Source organism: Rana temporaria, chromosome 9, assembly GCF_905171775.1.
Source record: "Rana temporaria chromosome 9, aRanTem1.1, whole genome shotgun sequence".
Taxonomy (NCBI): Eukaryota; Metazoa; Chordata; class Amphibia; order Anura; family Ranidae; genus Rana; species Rana temporaria.
In genome coordinates, this window is record NC_053497.1 from 100,448,694 (window position 1) to 100,467,382 (window position 18,689).

At 44.7% G+C, this 18,689-nt stretch overlaps 1 protein-coding gene across 2 annotated transcripts in view; it reads left to right on the forward strand.

Annotated features, from left to right (window-relative positions):
• The first annotated feature begins 671 nt into the window (after window positions 1–671).
• The window catches only part of LOC120913775 (ubiquitin carboxyl-terminal hydrolase 12-like), a 66,338-nt gene continuing 48,320 nt past the window's right edge, over window positions 672–18,689 (forward strand). The window contains exon 1 of one of the 2 annotated variants that reach the window (XM_040323980.1): window positions 672–854. In XM_040323980.1, the coding sequence (XP_040179914.1) occupies window positions 807–854 (48 nt within the window). In that variant the 5' untranslated portion in view covers window positions 672–806. The remainder of the gene's footprint in view (window positions 855–18,689) is intronic. The other variant, XM_040323979.1, reaches the window with a different exon arrangement.

Consider the following 18,689-nt stretch of genomic DNA (forward strand, 5'->3'; position numbering starts at 1 on the left):
CAACTGAGAAGGTGAGAGGGACAACTGAGAAGGCTAGAGGGACAACTGAGAAGGCTAGAGGGACAACTGAGAAGATGAGAGGGACAACTGAGAAGATGAGAGGGACAACTGAGAAGGTGAGAGGGACAACTGAGAAGGTGAGAGAGACAACTTAGAAGGTGAGAAGGACAACTGAGAAGGTGAGAGGGACAACTGATAGGGGAGAGGGACAACTGATAGGGGAGAGGGACAACTGAGAAGGTGAGAGGGACAGACGGAGTGGGTTCCAAACACGGGACCGTTCCTCCAAATACGGGACACTTGGGAAGTATGGACTCATCTAGCACTGGTGGTCGGTGACAGAAAAAGACATGCCCGGTGTTCAGATAGGAGTGAAATGGCTGCACTGGCAGTCAGAAATACAGGGCACTAATGGTCACTGAAGAGGAAAGTATTAGTGGCATTAGTGGTCAGTGGGAGAAAATAATAGGTGGCACTGGTGGTCAGGCACTATGGAAACAATTACTATAGTCTGCTATTACAGAAATTCTCTTAGAAATAGAGCAGTAAAACACACTCTTCCCAGTTTATTTCACCACCTATTCCTATGCTAACATAAACCTGAGCTGCACTACTCCCCTCTCACCCCCAAGCCTCATTCCTGGGTCGGAACGTCTGCTCCAGGCACTCTCGTGCAGCCGGCCATGTTTCCGGACGGAATATTTTGAAAGTCGCACAGCGGCGGGCGGAGCGCTATCCCGGGGACTCCGCTGCGGCTGTCAAGGTGCCGAGCTCCGGTTGATCATGGCGACGGCGGAGGAGGGCGGATGGACGTACTAATGACCGTCCGCAAGATCGCCTCGATCTGTACCATGGTGAGTGCGGCCTGGGGGTGGGGGACAGGGAGTGTGTGAGGGTATCCGGACAGAGATGGGGAGGGGGGAGAGCTGTGTACCCGGGGGAGCTCCATACCTGCACACATCACCTCCTCCTCTACCTGCACCCGCTCTTCCTGTAGGTGGGGCCCGGTGTGAAGTGCTGGACCCCCCTGGGCTCTTCTCCTTCATTATGGAGACTCTCTCCCCTCCAGATGACACTCTCACTGCTCTCCTGGGCTGGTATTGCTTTGCAGCCATTATTTTCCTTCTCTTTAGTAGGTGAAGGCATTGTAAACCTTGTATGAGATGTGCACTGAGTATGGAGTGTTGCCCTGTACACACAGCCTATAGTAGGTAGAGCCAATCTTCCCATTCCTGTGTCAGAAGTTCCAGTTTGTGGTATGGCACCTGTACAGGTTAAAGGGACACTAAAGGTTCCCATTTAATAAATAAATAACAAACATATACTTGCCTGCACTGTGCAGCTCGTTTTGCACGTCTTCTGGGGTCCCTCGGCGGCTGTCTCGGCCCCTCCCCCGCATTAGTTAACCCACTTCATGGGAAGCTCTCTCCCAAGGCGGTTAGCTTGCGTGTGCGCTCCAGTGATGCAGCCATAGCCACCGAATGTATCACACGGCCCCGCCCCCAGCGCACGACGTCATTGCATGTGATTGACAGCAACGCGAGCCAATGGCTGCGCTGCTATCAATCTAGCCAATCAACGGCCAGACCCTGAGAAGAGGATGCCGGGGGACGCGCACAGCAGATTCGGGCTCAGGTAAGTAAAACGGGGGCGGGGGGGCTGGGGCGTGGTCATTGCCAGGTTTTTGTTTTTTTCACCTTACTGCATAGGATGCAGTAAGGTGAAAAAACACGAACCTTTACAACCCCTTTAAAGTGTTTCCCAATCCAGGACCCTGCATTCACTATATATGGTCATACGCAGAAGATGGAAATGCAATTATTTTAGTAAATATAAACTGCTAAATAACTTTTCTCATCAGCAGTATATAGCAGTCTTGTGACTTCTATCAGTGTCCGGCTGAGCACTGATTAAGTCTTGTAGGAGTTTTCATTCTCCTGACTGTCCTATGAGGCTGCATGACCCCTGACCCTCTGTCTGCACAGTGCTGATTGGCCCTGTACCAATCCCATGCACACTCCCAAGAAGAAAAAAAAAACTACCCAGCATTACACACCAAACTGAGCATGTGCAGAGTTACTCCAAGCCTCTGTTCTATCAGGAAATGGATTGGGAACAGTGGAAGAAGGGAAGGATCAGAGAAGACCAGATATAAAAGCCTTTTTTTACACAATGCAGGGGATTAACCCCTTGGGTTCCACAGTGAGTATAACAAACATGCTTTACTGCATATACCGACTGATTTTACTGTTGTGGGTTTAGTAACACTTTAAACCCTGGTTCACATTGATACTACATTGAAATCGTGCTACTTTACTTGAGTCACCTTACATGAGGGAAAACGCCATCTTTGCAGACAAATCTGTACATGAAGACACGGCGGGCCAAGTGTGACCATAGCAGGCACTAAAGGATTTCTTCCTGGGCTAGTTATAGAGCAGGGATTACCTTATTAAAGGTCCCGGCATTGTTAGACTCTCACTTGCTGAGCTTACATTGTCATATACCACGCCGTTGGGCTTGGACGCCGCTGCTCACTATCTCAACTACAGTAATTGGTTTGATCCTTTCTAATCGGGTTGGACTGACACTCAGATGCAACTCCACTTTCACATTTTATACTCGTGAGATTTTTCATATGAGACCACTCTAATTGAGCTAAAAAGAACTGTGACCACACTGCTCCCTATCTGTGACGGCTAAACACCAGAAACGCGTCGGGTACTAGGGAACTACCTTTTTAGGAGAGTCTTGATGGTCATTGTTTTATATGTACTGGTTTGTATTGTATATTTGTCATACACATGCACACTTTGTTTTTGATGCATGTTTTTTACATACATTTGTAGTCATGTATAAAATATCTTTTACATACATCAGTGTTTGGCCTGTTAAAGTCCCACTCCAGGGGGAGTCATTTTTCTTGTTCATTATTTTAGGGATGTGGCCAATTTTATTGAGATGGTGACCACCTCCTCTTTTTTCATACTTCACTTGAAGTAGCGCGGTTTCAGGTGATACTTAAAGCGGGGGTTCACCCTGTTAAAAAAAAAAAAAAAAAAAATTTTTTTTATTAGACCATTACTTTCGGCATCGTAGCGCGAGCTACGGTATGCCGGTCCTAAATTTTTAATCCCCGTACTCACTGTGCTATCGATGATTGAAGAATCCGGGGAATGGGCGTTCCTATGGTGAGAGAAGGTGATTGACGGCTGGCCCTGGCACGTCACGCTTCTCCGGAAATAGCCGAAATAGGCTTGGCTATTCACGGCGCCTGCGCATAGCCTGTGCGCAGGCGCTGTGAATAGCCGAGACCTACTCCGGCTGTCTTCGGGGAGCGTGACGTGCCAGAGCCGGCCGTCAATCATCCTCCCTCTCCATAGGCACGCCCATTCCCCGCGGGAGTCGGATTCTTCAATCATCGATAGCACAGTGAGTACGGGGATTAAAAATTTAAGACCGGCATACCGTAGCTCGCGCTACGATGCCGAAAGTAATGGAATAATGAGGTGAAGGAGGGTGAACTACCGCTTTAAAAGATATCTGTGCAGCTTCATGCACAGATGTTTATTGAAGTCGCACCCGAAATCAGCAAAAGTAGTGCAGAAACAAATCAGTGCGGTGCCGCAAAGTCAGCGTTGCACCAATTGGAACAATGCCGTCAATAGGCTGCGACTTGACAAATCGCTCCAATGTGAATAAGGGCTAATGCATGACCTTCATCTGTAGCCTGAGAACTGAAACGTCCTGTGAAGAAACTACATATCCCAAAATCGCCGGGTCTCCAGGCTGGTGCTCTGCAGGTGACAGCTATGCAGTAATCGGATCTGACACCGACACAAACAGGCAGAGCATTCACAGCCACACAGGGCTCATTCTTGCAGGCAGTTAAAGCGGAGTTCCGGCCACAATTTCACTTTTTAAATATAAATACCCCTGTAATACACAAGCTTAATGTATTCTAGTAAAGTTAGTCTGTAAACTAAGGTCCGTTTTGTTAGGTTGTTACAGCATTTAGAGACTTTATAAAATAGAAATTGACTGGGGCCATCTTAAGTGTGGGCATCATGAAGCCAGACTGTATGACTTCCTGGATTTCAGCCTTGCAAATCTCGCACATGCTCAGTGCTGCACAAGCAGTGTCAGATCAGGTTTCAGCACCTGTGCTGTCCAAGTCACATGATTCTTTGAGACTGGGGAGTGCACAGACTCCTGGAAAGTTACACCCACTACATTCCCAGGAGTCTGTGCGGTGTAGGTTAGGAAGCATTAAGCACCTAGGTGCAGGAAGTGGGAAGATTAACTATTCTGCCTAGCAACAACACTTTGAAGGCATCTAAAAAAAAAAAAAAAAAATTCGTAAAGGATTAATGACATTTTTAAAACTACTGATGTAATGTTATATTTATGGGTGGAACTCCACTTTAAGCTGCAGTTTTACCTCCCCTGACTGCTCCCCTTAAAGGCAGGGCTTGACAAATTTTGTTGGAATCTAGGAGCCAGGAACGTGCCCCATCCCGCCGAGCTCGCATGCAGAAGCGAATGCATACATGAGTAGCGCCCGCATATGAAAGCGGTGTTCAAACCACACATGTGAGGTATCGCCGCGATTGGTAGAGCGAGAGCAATAATTTTAGCCCTCTAGACCTAGGATACCCCAGCTGTGCCGCCCCAGGTGCCAGGTCGCTAATTCTAGTCGCAAATGCGACCTGGCGCCCGGGTTTGTCGAACCCTGCCTTAAAGGCATGCAGCCGCTGAGGGCTTGTGTACATAAGCAAATTGTATACAAATCGTATACAATTTGCTGATATACATGCATATATTGCAACACTGACAAGGAAGAAGAATTTCTCCCATGTATACATATTTGCACAAGGTCCTTGTGGAACATTTTACTCAGGATCTTTCTGTCATCAAGATCCTTAGTATAAACATCAGTAAATGACTACGTCTGTCAGCAAATGGCCTCGGGGTTAAAACAGGCGTTACTCTTTGTATAATAGGGGTGTAGTGGCTGAATAAATACATGGACATAGAGGAATCGATCAGCCATGACACTGCAAATTGCAGCCACAAAAGTGAGCCCATCATTACAAGGTAAAGCAAACAACACGGGGAACAGAACCACACTAATACCTAGTACACAGACATGTAAAGTTTACAATGACTTTCAAGCCGCACACCAGGAATTGGAGAAGAGTCTACTCCTGCGGTGGGGCGGCTCTTATACATGGAAGCCATGGTGTCGGTTATCCAGCTTTACAGATTGTATAGAATACAGCCTGACCTATCTGTCAGTAATAGTGGGGGGTAGTCAAAACTAGGTACCCACCAATCCCATGTCCTGGAAGATTGTGGGGAGGAGTCAAAACTAGGTACCCACCAATCTTTAACATTTGGCACATCTTGTGGGCGGGAATTGGTGGGTACCTAGTTTTGACTCCTCCCCTCCCTCCCCACAATCTTCCAGGACATGTCACAGGTCCCAGAAGAATGCAGGACCATTCACCAATTGCGGTTTGCGCAGTGGACAGTCTGCTGTGAAATGTGGAGCTGCCCTTTAACATGCAGTCCAAACTTTGCCTCTCCCAGGTTTGTTAAATAAATTCACAGCCAGGAAGAGGCACGTGAAATGTTTTCTAGCCGGTTGTGGAAGGGAGACCACATGTATTAATCCATATTCATACTTTGATTACCTCTTTATAGCAGTGTTTGTAGTTGCAGAGTTTGCTTTTTGTCATGAACAGGTGACATGTAGAAAGATGAGAGATCCTCTTCTTTTGCTGACATTTGTAAATTGGAAAGCAGCCACAAAAGCTGTGTGGGACCCCAACATTCATGGACAATATATGGTACTCAGGGCTGTCTTTACTACAGTATTGTGGGCAGGTGTGTGATGACTTTTATTCATTCCTGGTGAGTTGGCTGTACAGCGACGCTATCCTCTCCTTCCAGTGAATGGAAAACATCACTCCTGCAATAAAATGCTTTCCTCTCTGGTGGGCGGTCAGGCAGAACCTTCTCCAGCAAAGTATTGCGCTTTCAGCACTTCTGCAAGTTCAACTGCTGTGCTTCGGGCCCATTTACACAAAACCATCCTATAGGCCTCATGCACACAAGGCGTTTGCCCAGCTCTTCTCAATGTCTATCTCCTGGCAGGAGAAAAGCAACACTAAAAACGCGCCAAGAGTTGCATTTTTAAAGTGGAACTTTACTATCTCAACCAACACTGACTATGTTTAAACCTTATACTGCTAGCATTAGTAAATAAATGGGAAAATATACCAGATTTAACTTTTTTTTTTACATTTCTTCAGTTACTGTATTTATTGGCGTATAGCACTCACTTTTTTACCCTGAAAATAGAGGGACAACTGTGCCTGCGTGTTCTACACAGTGGGCTGTGGAACGTTTTTTTTCCTGAAACGTCCCTTTTAAAGTTAGGGTGCGTGTTTATACGTCGATAAATACGGTACTTATATATTTTGGTTGTCGGGTCTAGGCAAATGATGTCATACATCCCAGGAGTCTTCAGGAGGGGTTTTCTCCGCTACGAACAACTTCATGCCTGAGCTAAGGGCAGATGGATTCCAGGAAGTAAATGCTACATGAATCATCTGCCCTTACACAAGATGAGCTAGAAATGCTAGGGGGTCAACAAAATAAAGCACAGAGACATAGATGGGTTCCTTCAAAGTGTGTGTGTGTGTGAGATATATATATATATATATATATATTAGGGTGATCAGACTCAAGCCGTAGGTGCCCCAGTCCAAAACTGTATTTTGAAGGGTCTGCCCACTTTTATTTAAAAGAATAGTAAAGTTCACAAAATACATCAGTAGCCCATGCAGGAGGTTCCACCATTATGCCGCATACACACGATCGGAAATTCCGACAAGAAAACCGTGGATTTTTTTCCCGACTGAATTTTGGCTTAAACTTGTGTTGCATACATACGGTCACACCAAATTCTTACCGTCAAGAACACGGTGACGTAAAACCCTACGACGAGCCGAAAAAAAAAAATGAAGTTCAATGCGTTGGATTTTTCTCCGTCGAAATTGCATACAAGAACTTTTCTTGTTGGAAAATTTGAGAACCAGCTTTCAAAATTTTTCTTGGCGGAAATTCTGACAGAAAAATTCCGTTGGAGCCCACACACGGTTGGAATTTCCGAACAAAAGCTCACATCGGACTTTTCTTGTCGGAATTTCCGATCGTGTGTACGTGGCATGACTGTATCTTGCCAAATCAGATTATTTCAGTCTCCTGGCTTACTCTCTGGTCACACGGCTGCTACAGGCCTCCAGCTTAGGCATTAGGTCTGCTCTTTAGACCAAAAGAGTTCCTTAAGGCCAGAACACACTATACGAAAATCATAAGTACATTTTCATCCGACGAACGATCTGCCTATTTTCGGATCGTTTAGTATTGTGCTTTCGGCAGCCTATTCCAGTTTTTCGTCCAACAAAATTTGCCGGATGTGAACAAGGCCTTAAAGCGGTAGTTCACCCCCCCCCCCCGACACATTTTACCATCGAGACAGGCATTGTAGCGCGAGCTACAGTATGCCTGTCCCGATTTTTTTAACCCCGGACTCACCTTGTAATCGGAGATCGTATTTTTCGGCTCCCGCGGGGAATGGGCGTGCCTATGGAGAGGGAGGATGATTGACGGCCGGCCCTGGCACGTCACTCTCCCCGAAGACAGCCGGAGTAGGTCTCGGCTCTTCACGGCGCCTGCGCACAGGCTATGCGCACGCGTCGTGAAGACCAAGCCTATTTCGGCTATTTCCGGAGAAGCGTGACGCGCCAGAGCCGGCCATCAATCATCCTCCGTCTCCATAGGCACGCCCATTCCCCGGTATCTTCAATCTACGAGAACAAGGTGAGTACGGGGGTAAAAAATTCGGGACAGGCATACTGTAGCTCGCGCTACAATGCCTGATTTTATGGTAAAATAAAAATTTTTTTTTTTTTTCGTCGATAGGGTGAACCCCCGCTTTAAAGCCGAATTCCAGCTTTCTGTGCCTAAAATAGTTTGTTTGCACCAAGCTGGTCCAAATGAACTTCTACCTACAGTATATTAACATATGTGGCAGCTGTCGGCACCTTATAAGCTGTATATGGCATCAGCATTCTGTCTTCCTGTGCTGCACCCAGGACATTGAGTCAGGCTGAGTGCTGCTCAGCTATTCACTGGAAGCTTTGTATTTTCTGAATGAATACAAGACTTCTTGGCTGAGAAGTAGATTGTAATATCATCCGTCCACCTCGGCCCATAAGAGCAAGCCTTGTTTTCGTTCAGCCCGTAGTCCAACGTAATTTTCTAAATGGCAGAGCGGGAGCAGGTACACAGGCTGTGCTCTACCCATACAATGCTTACTGGAAAGCTGAGCTGTGGAGGGGGTGACTCAGGCTCTCCCTGGCTTGCTGAGAGGTTGAGCCAGCTGCTGGTCCAGGCTTCTGGGCGGATCACAACCATATATGCTTTTCAGCGCCTGGATCAGATCTGTGACATCAGCCGACAGCGGGCTTTAGCCACGATTTTAATGATTTCTCCTGCAGGCCCCTACACGTGTCTTGCAGTGACATGGAGACTGACTGGAGAAACCACAGGGTTCGACAAGGAACGTAAAAGCCATCTAGAGGAACCACAGGGTGGTGTAGGAAGTGTAGACATTCAACACTCTGATCAGAGTGTTGATGGAAAAACACTTGACTGGAGACTAGGGGTGTAACGGATCGTCACCGATCCGTGATCCGAACGGGCCACCCCGTTCGGATCGGCACACCCCGCGATCCGCGGAGCGCTCCGGAGCCTAGGCCTAGGAAAGTCCCCGGCTTCGGCCTAGCTCCGGAGCGGCGGCCAGTCTGCTTGCCAGAGCCCAGCGTGACACGCCTCCCCGCCTCCCCGGGGAGGCGTGTCACGCTGTGCACTGGGCTCTAGCAAGCTGAATGGGAATGTTAGCAGTGAAGCACTGGTGTGAGAGGAGGGGGGGGAAGGGGGAAAAAAGAGCACAATAGCAATTCACAGGGGTGGATTAAAGAGGAAGCAGGTGAGGCTGTTTGGGACTTAAAGTACAATCTTGATGTTTTTACAGCAAAAAAAATATAATATATATATATATATATATATATTTTGCTGTAAAAACATCAAGATTGTACTTTAAGTCCCAAACAGCCTCACCTGCTTCCTCTTTAATCCACCCCCCTGTGAATTGCTATTGTGCTCTTTTTTCGGATCAGCAAAAAAAAAAAAAAAAGTTCCTTTTTTTAATTGGTCCAAAAAAAAATATATATTATTTTATTTTATATATATATATATATATATATATATATATATATATATATATATATATATATATATATATATATATATATATATATATATATATATATATATATATATATATATAATTTATTATTTATATATATATATATATTATTATATATATATATTTATATATTTTTTTTTTTGGACCAATGAAAAAAACGGACCCTTTTTTTTTTTTTTTTGCTGATCCGAAAATGATCCGATCCGTGACTCCTGATCCGAGGATCGATCCGATCCGTGAGTTTTTTGATCCGTTGCACCCCTACTGGAGACTGTAATGATGGAGGTGGTACTTTTTGATTACATCAGAATTTATACTAGCTGTGCACTGGAGAGGTAAGTATTTTTGGGGGAGAAGCAACAGAGTCGCTTTAAAGGAAACCTATGTATCTTAAGAGATTTACTGTACTCCATCTTAGAGATGCATTGAAATTTCTGCGGCCATTTTCCCGATAGAGAAAAAGGTGCTGATAATGTTGTCAAAAAAACGATTGTACCACAATTTTACTATCTTATGGTGTGTGTTTCATTGGCTGTGTGATTCAAAAACCACATTAAAAACGTAACACTGGTGCATTGTTGATGAGTTCTTGCTGCATTTTCAATGCATTTCAACGTGGAGGTGCGTTTTTGTGTGGTGTGTGTGTGTGTGTGTGTGTGTGTGTTTTTTTTTAAAACTGACCACAAATGCAGCAAGCAAGATTTTTAACAACGCAACGGAAGCGCAGCAGACCATTGTGAAGACATGCATAGAATTTATAAAGGGATGCATTTTGTAAACATTTTTTTTTATTTATTTTTTAGCTTTTCTTGCGCTAAAGGTGCCGATAATGGCTGACAATAAATTCATATTCATTTAAATTCATGATATTAATGAAAAAGTCGAAGTATAATACAATTATACATTAAACAAAAAAATATTTTTTAGCTACTATTAATATGAGGGCACTTACCTGTCCAGGGAGCCCACGATGTCGGCAACCCCAGCCGATCTTCGATCGACTCCTGGGTGCTGCCACCGACATTCCTGGTAAGGGTATATGGCAGTGAAGCCTTTCGGCTTCACATCTGGTTCCCTACTGCGCATGTCCGAAGTGCGCTGTGCTTTCTAATTGGCCCAGCAGCGGGGGAAGGAGGTGGTGGGCGGCTGAACTTCCAGGAGATCAGGCTGCGGCCCCATCTTCGGTTCCCCCTTAATGGTGTCAACGGTGCCACTGGAGTCGGGGAGGAAGCGTATAAGCGGAAGTTCCGCTTTAAAGCATTTAACCTAAAAAAATTATAAAAATCCTGTTCTTTAAAATCATGTTATACAGCACAGTGTAATTTGGCCCCCCTGTATCACCTGGCTGATCCTGTCAGTTTCTGCCCTCCCCTTCTGTACGCTGACCATGGTGTAACATGACGGCTGAGACCGTGGTCAGATTATGTGCCTCCGTCATCCACTGTGTCCTCTGTCCTCCTCCCTATGCTCTCTCCCCCCTCCCTCCCTGCCTATCGGCTCCATGTTTGTGCCCACCCCCTCCGCTCCAGCTGCTCTAATTACTATTCATTTCTCACACTATCCTCTCATATTATGTATATAATGTCCTCCTGTGATTGTGATTTATAAAAAAAAAAAAATGGTAGTGTATATACTGTCTCTCCTCTCTCCTGATTGACGTCAGTGGGAGATCCTCTGCCCCGCCTGCTGCATCTGTCAGGCCGAGGGAGGAGAGAGACGGCGGGTCCGATTAGCGCTCTGTAAACAAGGTATATACTGCATTCTTTTTATACAGCACTATCACAGGGGGACATTACATACATAACCAGAGAGAATAGTGTAAAGTTACATTGGTGAGTTAACAACCACTTTAATGCTGGCCATACACTATACGAAAAATCGGCAGAAAATTGGTAATTTAGACAGTTTGTTTGTTTTTCGGCCAGTTAAGGGGTACAAATCTGTAATCGGCTGGGATGTTTTTGAGTCGAAAAAATAAAGGTCAAGTTTGGAAATTTTCTGCTGAACGAACGATAAATTGAAACGTCAATGTGTTCCCCGTCCAAACTATTTTCACTATGTATATGTGAAAAAAAAAACTAACAAAAAATGGATTAATTTATGTCCATTAAACGATTTATCAGTCGTGACATGATGGTACAATCGTTTGCTCTTATGGCCGAATGCTCGTTTTTCGAAAATGGGTTAGAACGATTTTTCGTATAGTGTGTGGCCAGAATAAGACTAATCTATCTAGCCCTTTAAAGCAGAGATCACTATTCTTTTCTGCCGCTGATCCGGTCTCCGGCGGCGGAAGCTGTGTGCAGGAAAGAACCAACAATGACTGGGAAGTGATATCACCCATAGAGTTACTATTGGGCTTTTGTTGTCGGCTGCCTTTTCTGCACCCACCTCCACACAGAATATGCCGCTAACATTTTAGCGCGAGACAGGACCAGAGCGGCTGTAGAACGGGTAAGTACAGCGTTTTTTATTTATTTTTTGCTAGATAGATTAGTCTTAAGCCTCGTACACACAAGTACGATTGTTGGCCAATCGAGCGTCTGATTTTTGTCAAAAGGGCGTGTGCCAGGATCTTGTCTTGCACACTAACGTTACACAATTGTCGTGCCGCGAACATAGTGACGTACTATGAGGAATTTCAGCTCTTGAACTCCACCCTTTGGGCCACTTCTGCTAATTTCGTGTTTGGTGAGCATTGATTCTGAGCATGCGCATTTGTCCTTTTCGACTTTTGTGTGACGGATTTGTGTACCGACCATATGAAAATCGGACATTGAGCCCTTGTCCACGGAAAATTGACTAGCCTATCATCCAACATTTGTTGGCTGAAAATTGTCAAAAGGAGCGTACTAACGGTAAGAATTTAGGACAACAGTCTGTCAACAGACAATCCCCTTCCAACAATCATACCGTGTGTACTAGGCTTCAAAATGTGGCAGAGAATAGGTTTAGAGTTTTTGCCTAAACTTCCACTTTATGATGAACTGTTGATCTCTATTGTAACAAAAGTATCCATGCAGAATTTCTTATACTGGAATAAACAAGTATTTTCAGTGAAAGCCTAATTGTTGCATTTGGTATTTCCATACTAGAACCCACATACCTGAGGATTTGCATTTTTGGCCTGGTCTTCGGTCACTCTTTTATACCCTAATAGTGGGTCTGACCCACATACAATTTGATTCCTAGGAGGCAACGAGAGTTATCTCTGCTGATCTGCATGTAAAATAAGGATGCTGCTTCAGCTTTCAGCCTAATGCAAATGGATTTTCCTTGATAAATTAATTCCGCATTTTGGTTGCTTTTTTAGTTGGAGTGTTTGGTTGTAAAAATTGCATTTTAGTTGCCAATCTGACCCTGTATTCTTCTGGTGAATAGACTGAATTTGATCATATTGCAGGGTTCTATTACACCCCTTCATTCCCATTGTGTGCAATATTTACCTGACCACTCTTTGCTGGAGTGCCTTCATTATGCCCAATGTAAGCCTCTGAAAGCACTGCTTAATGCGGTTGCATGCTGGGAATAGATTGTCATTTGTAGAAATGGCTGTGTTCAGGCTTGCATCCCCCTGTGATTGTGCTTGTTCTCTGCTCTGGTATTGCTGATGCTGCTTTGTTTAGCACTAAACAATACCAGTCACAAAGTGAAACAGATCAATATATGGCTGATACGTTAATTTCTTTGATGGTGCCAGACAAAACAGCTTGACAGTCTGTCAGAGGGTTAAATAATAATGTGTTTATTACAAAGCAGTATGTTAATTGCACTTCAGCACTCATTGCTGTGTTCAAATCTACATTAACCAGCATCCCAAAAGCATTTGCTGAGTTTGCTGCTATGACAACACAAAATGTTCACGATGTTCTTTTTTTTTTTTTTTTTTAATGGGACGACTTCATCAGTCTCTAGACTTGAAGTATCACTTGCGACCATTATGCCTTGTACACACGATCGGTTTTTCCGTCAGTATAAATTCCGCTCAAGCTGCCTTGCATACACACGGTCACACCAAATTCCGACCGTCAAAAACACGGTGACGTATGATGGAAAAAAAAAAAAAAAAAATCGGCCTAAAATATCGGCCGCAAAAATCGGCAACACATATCGGCCATCGGCCGCCCCGATTTCCAAATATCGGCATCGGCCAGAGAAAAACCCATATCGGTCGACCTCTACTGGTCGACCGATATGGGTTTTTCTCTGGCCGATGCCGATATTTGGAAATCGGGGCGGCCGATGGCCGATATGTGTTGCCGATTTTTGCGGCCGATATTTTAGGCCGATTTTTTTTTTTTTTTTTTTCCCCTCATCTCAAAAAACCTAGGGTGGAGAGGAGATAATTGTTTAGGGTGGAGTGCAGCTTATCAGTGCCACCTCATTAGTGCCCACCAGTGCAGCCCATCAGTGTCCATCAGGGCCACCTCATTGGTGTCCAGTGCCCACCAGTGCCACCTCATCAGTGCCCACCAGTGCATCCCATCATTGCCCACCAGCGCATCTCACCAGCGCATATCACCAGTGCATCACCTCATCAGTGCCAACCAGTGCATCACCTCATCAGTGCCAACCAGTGCATCACCTCACATCAGTGCCTCACATCAGTGCCCACCAGTACAGCCCAATGTCATTCACTGCCACCAGGCTCCATTCCATCTCCCAGCACAAGAAAGCTCCAATGTCCCTGGCCCTGACGTGCTGCCCTGCCTCTGCCTACAATCCCCAGAATGCAGAGCCGGCCTGTAACAGCCAATCGGCGGCGGCCGCTGCCGACATCCTCCACTCTGAAAAAAAAAAATGTCCCCTGAGATGCTGCGCAAAGGACAAAGGACTAGCCACTAATATATTGGGAGTGCCTGTCCTGCAGCTGATCTTTACCACATTTCTGACCTTCTTCTGTACTGGGTCTCTGGTGGAGGGTAGGGCTTTACTTCCTCATAAGATGTGCCAGGAAGAAAAGTGGCATTCAGCAATGTATCCTGCCTCCTTCTGAATACTTGTTTGTTTATTTTTTTAAATTTTGCCCAATGGAAGTTTTCAATTTGACTAATGTGCCGCAGTCACCAGTCATTTGGCTCATGGTTGCAGCTCGCCCCTATTGAGTTGAATGGGCATGCCTTGCTAAGTTTGCATCACAGCCGCCGCATGTCGTGAAATAGATTAACCACTTCAGCTTCGTAAATGTTTTACCCTCTTTATGACCAGAGCATTTTTTGCTATTCAGCACTTATGCTACTTAACTGGTGCGACAAGTTTGGGAATTGGTAGTGCCAAGCAGTGATTTTACTCCATGCCAAAAGTAAGTTTCAGGGCATTTTTTTTTTGCCCACTTTTTTTAAACCAAACAAGAAGTTCACACTTGAATAGTTTACCGCTCAGGGGGTTCTCACCATCAATGCAACAAAACATAAAATTTGCAGCTTCACTGCTCAAGCCCCATGCTTCAGACCAGGGGTCTTCAAACTTTTCAAACCAAGGGCCAGTTTATTGTCCTTCAGACTTTAGGAGGGCCGGATTGTGGCCTGCGGGGCAGAAAATGTCCTGAGCCCAGCATCAGTTAGAATAAATATGGCTTCAAGGTTGGTGGTCAGTAGGAGGAATAGTAGTGCCCCTTATTAGTAAGAGGAATAGTATCCCATCATTGGTATCAGTGGAAAAAATAGTGCCCCCTTGTTGGTGTCAATGGGAGGAATAGTGCCCCAAGGGCCGGATAAAGGCTAGCAAAGGGCCACATCTGGCCCTCGGGCCGCAGTTCGGAGACCCCTGCTTCAGACTGTCAAACACACAGTCTCAGTGCTCGTGCACAACACTGTACGTTTTTGTCAGCATCACTGTTTTACCTGCAGCTCTTAGCTTCTACCTGCAGCCATAGCTCCCTTCACAAACTGACCTCCTTGGGAGGGTGGGGCCACTGACCTCTAAGGCTGGCCATACATTGTACAATTTTTCTTGTACCATTTTCCTTTAGATTTACCAAAATCAAATGATATGAGGTCAAACCTCAACACTTTCAATTCGTATATACAGTGAGGGAAAAAATAATCTGATTCCCTGCTTTTTTTGTGCAATTGCCCACTGACAAAGAAATGATTAGTCTATAGTTTTAATGGTAGGTTTATTTTAACAGTGAGAGACAGAATAATAAAACAAATATTCAGAAAAACTCTTTAATGAGTGAAATAAGTATTTTTTTTTTTTTTTATCTGCAAATAAATTTATTTGATTGCCTATCGGTCAGCAAGCAAGATTTCTGTCTTCCAGGTGTCTTCTATACAGATAACGAGCTGAGATTAGGAGCACTCTCTTAAAGGGAGTGCTCTTAATCTCAGCTTGTTACCTGTATAAAAGACACCTGTCCACAGAAGCAATCAATCAGATTCCAATCTCTCCACCATGGCCAAGACCAAAGAGATGTCAGAGACGAGATTGTAGCCCTACACAAGGCTGCAATGGGCTACAAGACCTTTGCCAAGCAGCTTGGTGAGAGGATGACAACAGTTGGTGCGATTATTTGCAAATGGAAGAAATACAAAAAAAATCTGTCAATTTCCCTCAGTCTGGGGCTCCATGCAAGATGTCGCCTCATGGAGTTTTAATGGTCATGGGAACGGTGAACAGCCTAGAACTACACAGGAGAATCTTGTCAATAATCTCAAGGCAGCTGGGACCGTAGTCGCCAAGAAAACAATTGGTAACCCTACGCCGTAAAGGACTGAAATCCTGCAGCACCCGCAAGGTCTCCCTGCTCAAAAAAGTACATGTACAGGCCCGTCTGAAGTTTGAGTTCCACCCACGTTTCGATCTCTATACCAGTGGGTGACAATTTTCATCATCGCAAGATTTCCACCCGTTGTGATGGCAACCAGAGAAGTTTCCTGCGCTGCAAGAGGCGCATACGCGAGATCGAGCGGTGCATGCTGGTTATTCAGCAGCACCGTATGCCGGAAGATTATCCCTGTGGGCTTCGCCTGCCTACAACTAAGATGGGACCGCACAAAAAGGAGAAACCACGGCTTTGCGCGTAACGTGGTTAACGAGCGTTTCGCAATATGAGCATTTTGGAAATCCTGATTCGGTTTGCGCGTGTTGTCTCACAATATGAGCAAGATTCAAGCCACATCGCGGTGCAGTACCGCATTTGGCCGGAGCCGAGTGGAGCCGTTCAAAAAAACTCGCAAACACTCCAGTCCTGAGGCTTTCTGAGGTTTGCCGAGTTATCCCCGAGCCTTTCCGAGGCTCACTGGTGCCCCGTCGCCTCTGGCCACATGCGGTATTGCATGCCATAGAAGTCAATGCGTAACAAATATTTTTAGTTTCCATTGATTTCTATGGGGAAATTCGCTTTGATATACAAGTGCTTTGGATTACGAGCATTCTCCTGGAACGGATTATGCTCATAATTCAAGGTTCCACTGTATAAGGTCAGTTTTAGAATAAAATAAGAACTATAGCAGTGCAATTAAGAATAGTCATTGCTGTATTACTATAATATGATGCTAATAGATGGCTTTTGGAAGAAAAAAAAAAGCTATATGTCGTTGGAACTCCGCTTTAATGTCAGGAAGCATGGTAATGTGTGTATAATCATGCCTGTCAGTAGGTTTTACAATGCAATAAAAACGTACCACAATGAGAACACATAGGTGTGAACTCCAGGCTGCATTATTATCACCGATTTATATAGGCACAGCTTGAACAGTTTCAAGGGAATTGCTGTCCTGAGGTAAAGTAATGTGAAGTTGTGGCCATTCTTGCTCACAAGCTCTGCTGTTATTCAAAATTGAACAAGTATCAGGCTGTTACTTACAAGAGAGAACCAAGCCTGCTTATTATCTCAGGTCACAAATTTTGGGATCCTCATTTCCAGTCTCACAGGAAGGATCCTGACCTCACCCTCCCCTAGGCACTGTAGGTGGACGTTGGGGGTGCAGTACATGTATAAAGTTTTTTTTTTTTTTTTTTTTTTCTTCTTGCGTGGGCACAAACTTCATGCAGTGAATTATTTTATATGGGCCCTCGATGAGTATCCACAGACATACACCAGAGCACTGCAAGCCAACACAAGTGTTATACGTTGTGTGTGTTGTGGTGCTCTGAAGTTCAGGTGTGTTTGTGTGCACATGGGGGTGCCAATAAAGTTGAATGTGCACTCATCTAACACGTATACCAAGCATTAAAGTGGTTGTAAACCCTTACAATCCACTTTTTTACTACTGGTAAGCCTATAATAAGGCTTACTTGTAGCTACTCTGGATATCTCCTAAACCTGCACAGTTAAGGTGATATCCCCTGTATCCGCATGTGCTGATGTCATCGGCACATGCGCACTGAAGAAATGGCCATTGCTTCAGCTAGTGTGCAGCTCCTGCGCACATGCGCGGAAGTGACATCATTGCAGCTCCAGCCAATCACAGCGCCGGAGCCCACAATACCCGGAAGTGATGTCACTGGCCAGAACTGTGTGCTGGGACCGCTGCAAGGGCTTCGATTTAAGGTGAGTATTTCATAATGAGCTAGTATGCTATGCATACTAGCTCATTATGCCTTTCTTGCAGTTTTTTTTTTGGGGGGGGGAGGGGTTTACAACCACTTAAGACCCGGACCAAAATGCAGGTAAAGGACCCGGCCAGTTTTTGCGATTCGGCACTGCGTCGCTTTAACTGACAATTGCGCGGTCGTGCGACGTTGCTCCCAAACAAAATTGGCATCCTTTTTTCCCCACAAATAGAGCTTTCTTTTGGTGGTATTTGATCACCTCTGCGGTTTTTATTTTTTGCGCTATAAACAAAAATAGAGCGACAATTTTTAAAAAAAATTCAATATTTTTTGCTTTTTGCTATAATAAATATCCCCCAAAAATATGTAAAAAAACATTTTTTTTTTCCTCAGTTTAGGCCGATATGTATTCTTCTACCTATGTTTGGTAAAAAAAACCACCATAAGCATTTATCGGTTGGTTTGCGTAAAATGTGTAGTGTTTACAAAATAGGTGATAGTTTTATTGCATTTTTATTAATAATTTTTGTTTTACTACTAATGGCGGCGATCAGCGATTTATTTTTTTATTTTATTTTTATTTTTTTCGTGACGGCGACATTATGGCGGACACATCGGACAATTTTGACACATTTTTGGGACAATTGTCATTTTCACAGCAAAAAATGCTATACAAATGCATTGTTTACTGTGAAAATGACAATTGCAGTTTGGGAGTTAACCACTAGGGGGCGCTGAAGGGGGTTAAGTGTAACCTCATATGTGTTTCTAACTGTAGGGGGGCGGGGCTGGACGTGTGACATCATTGATCGTGTTTCCCTATATCAGGGAACACACAATCAATGACAGC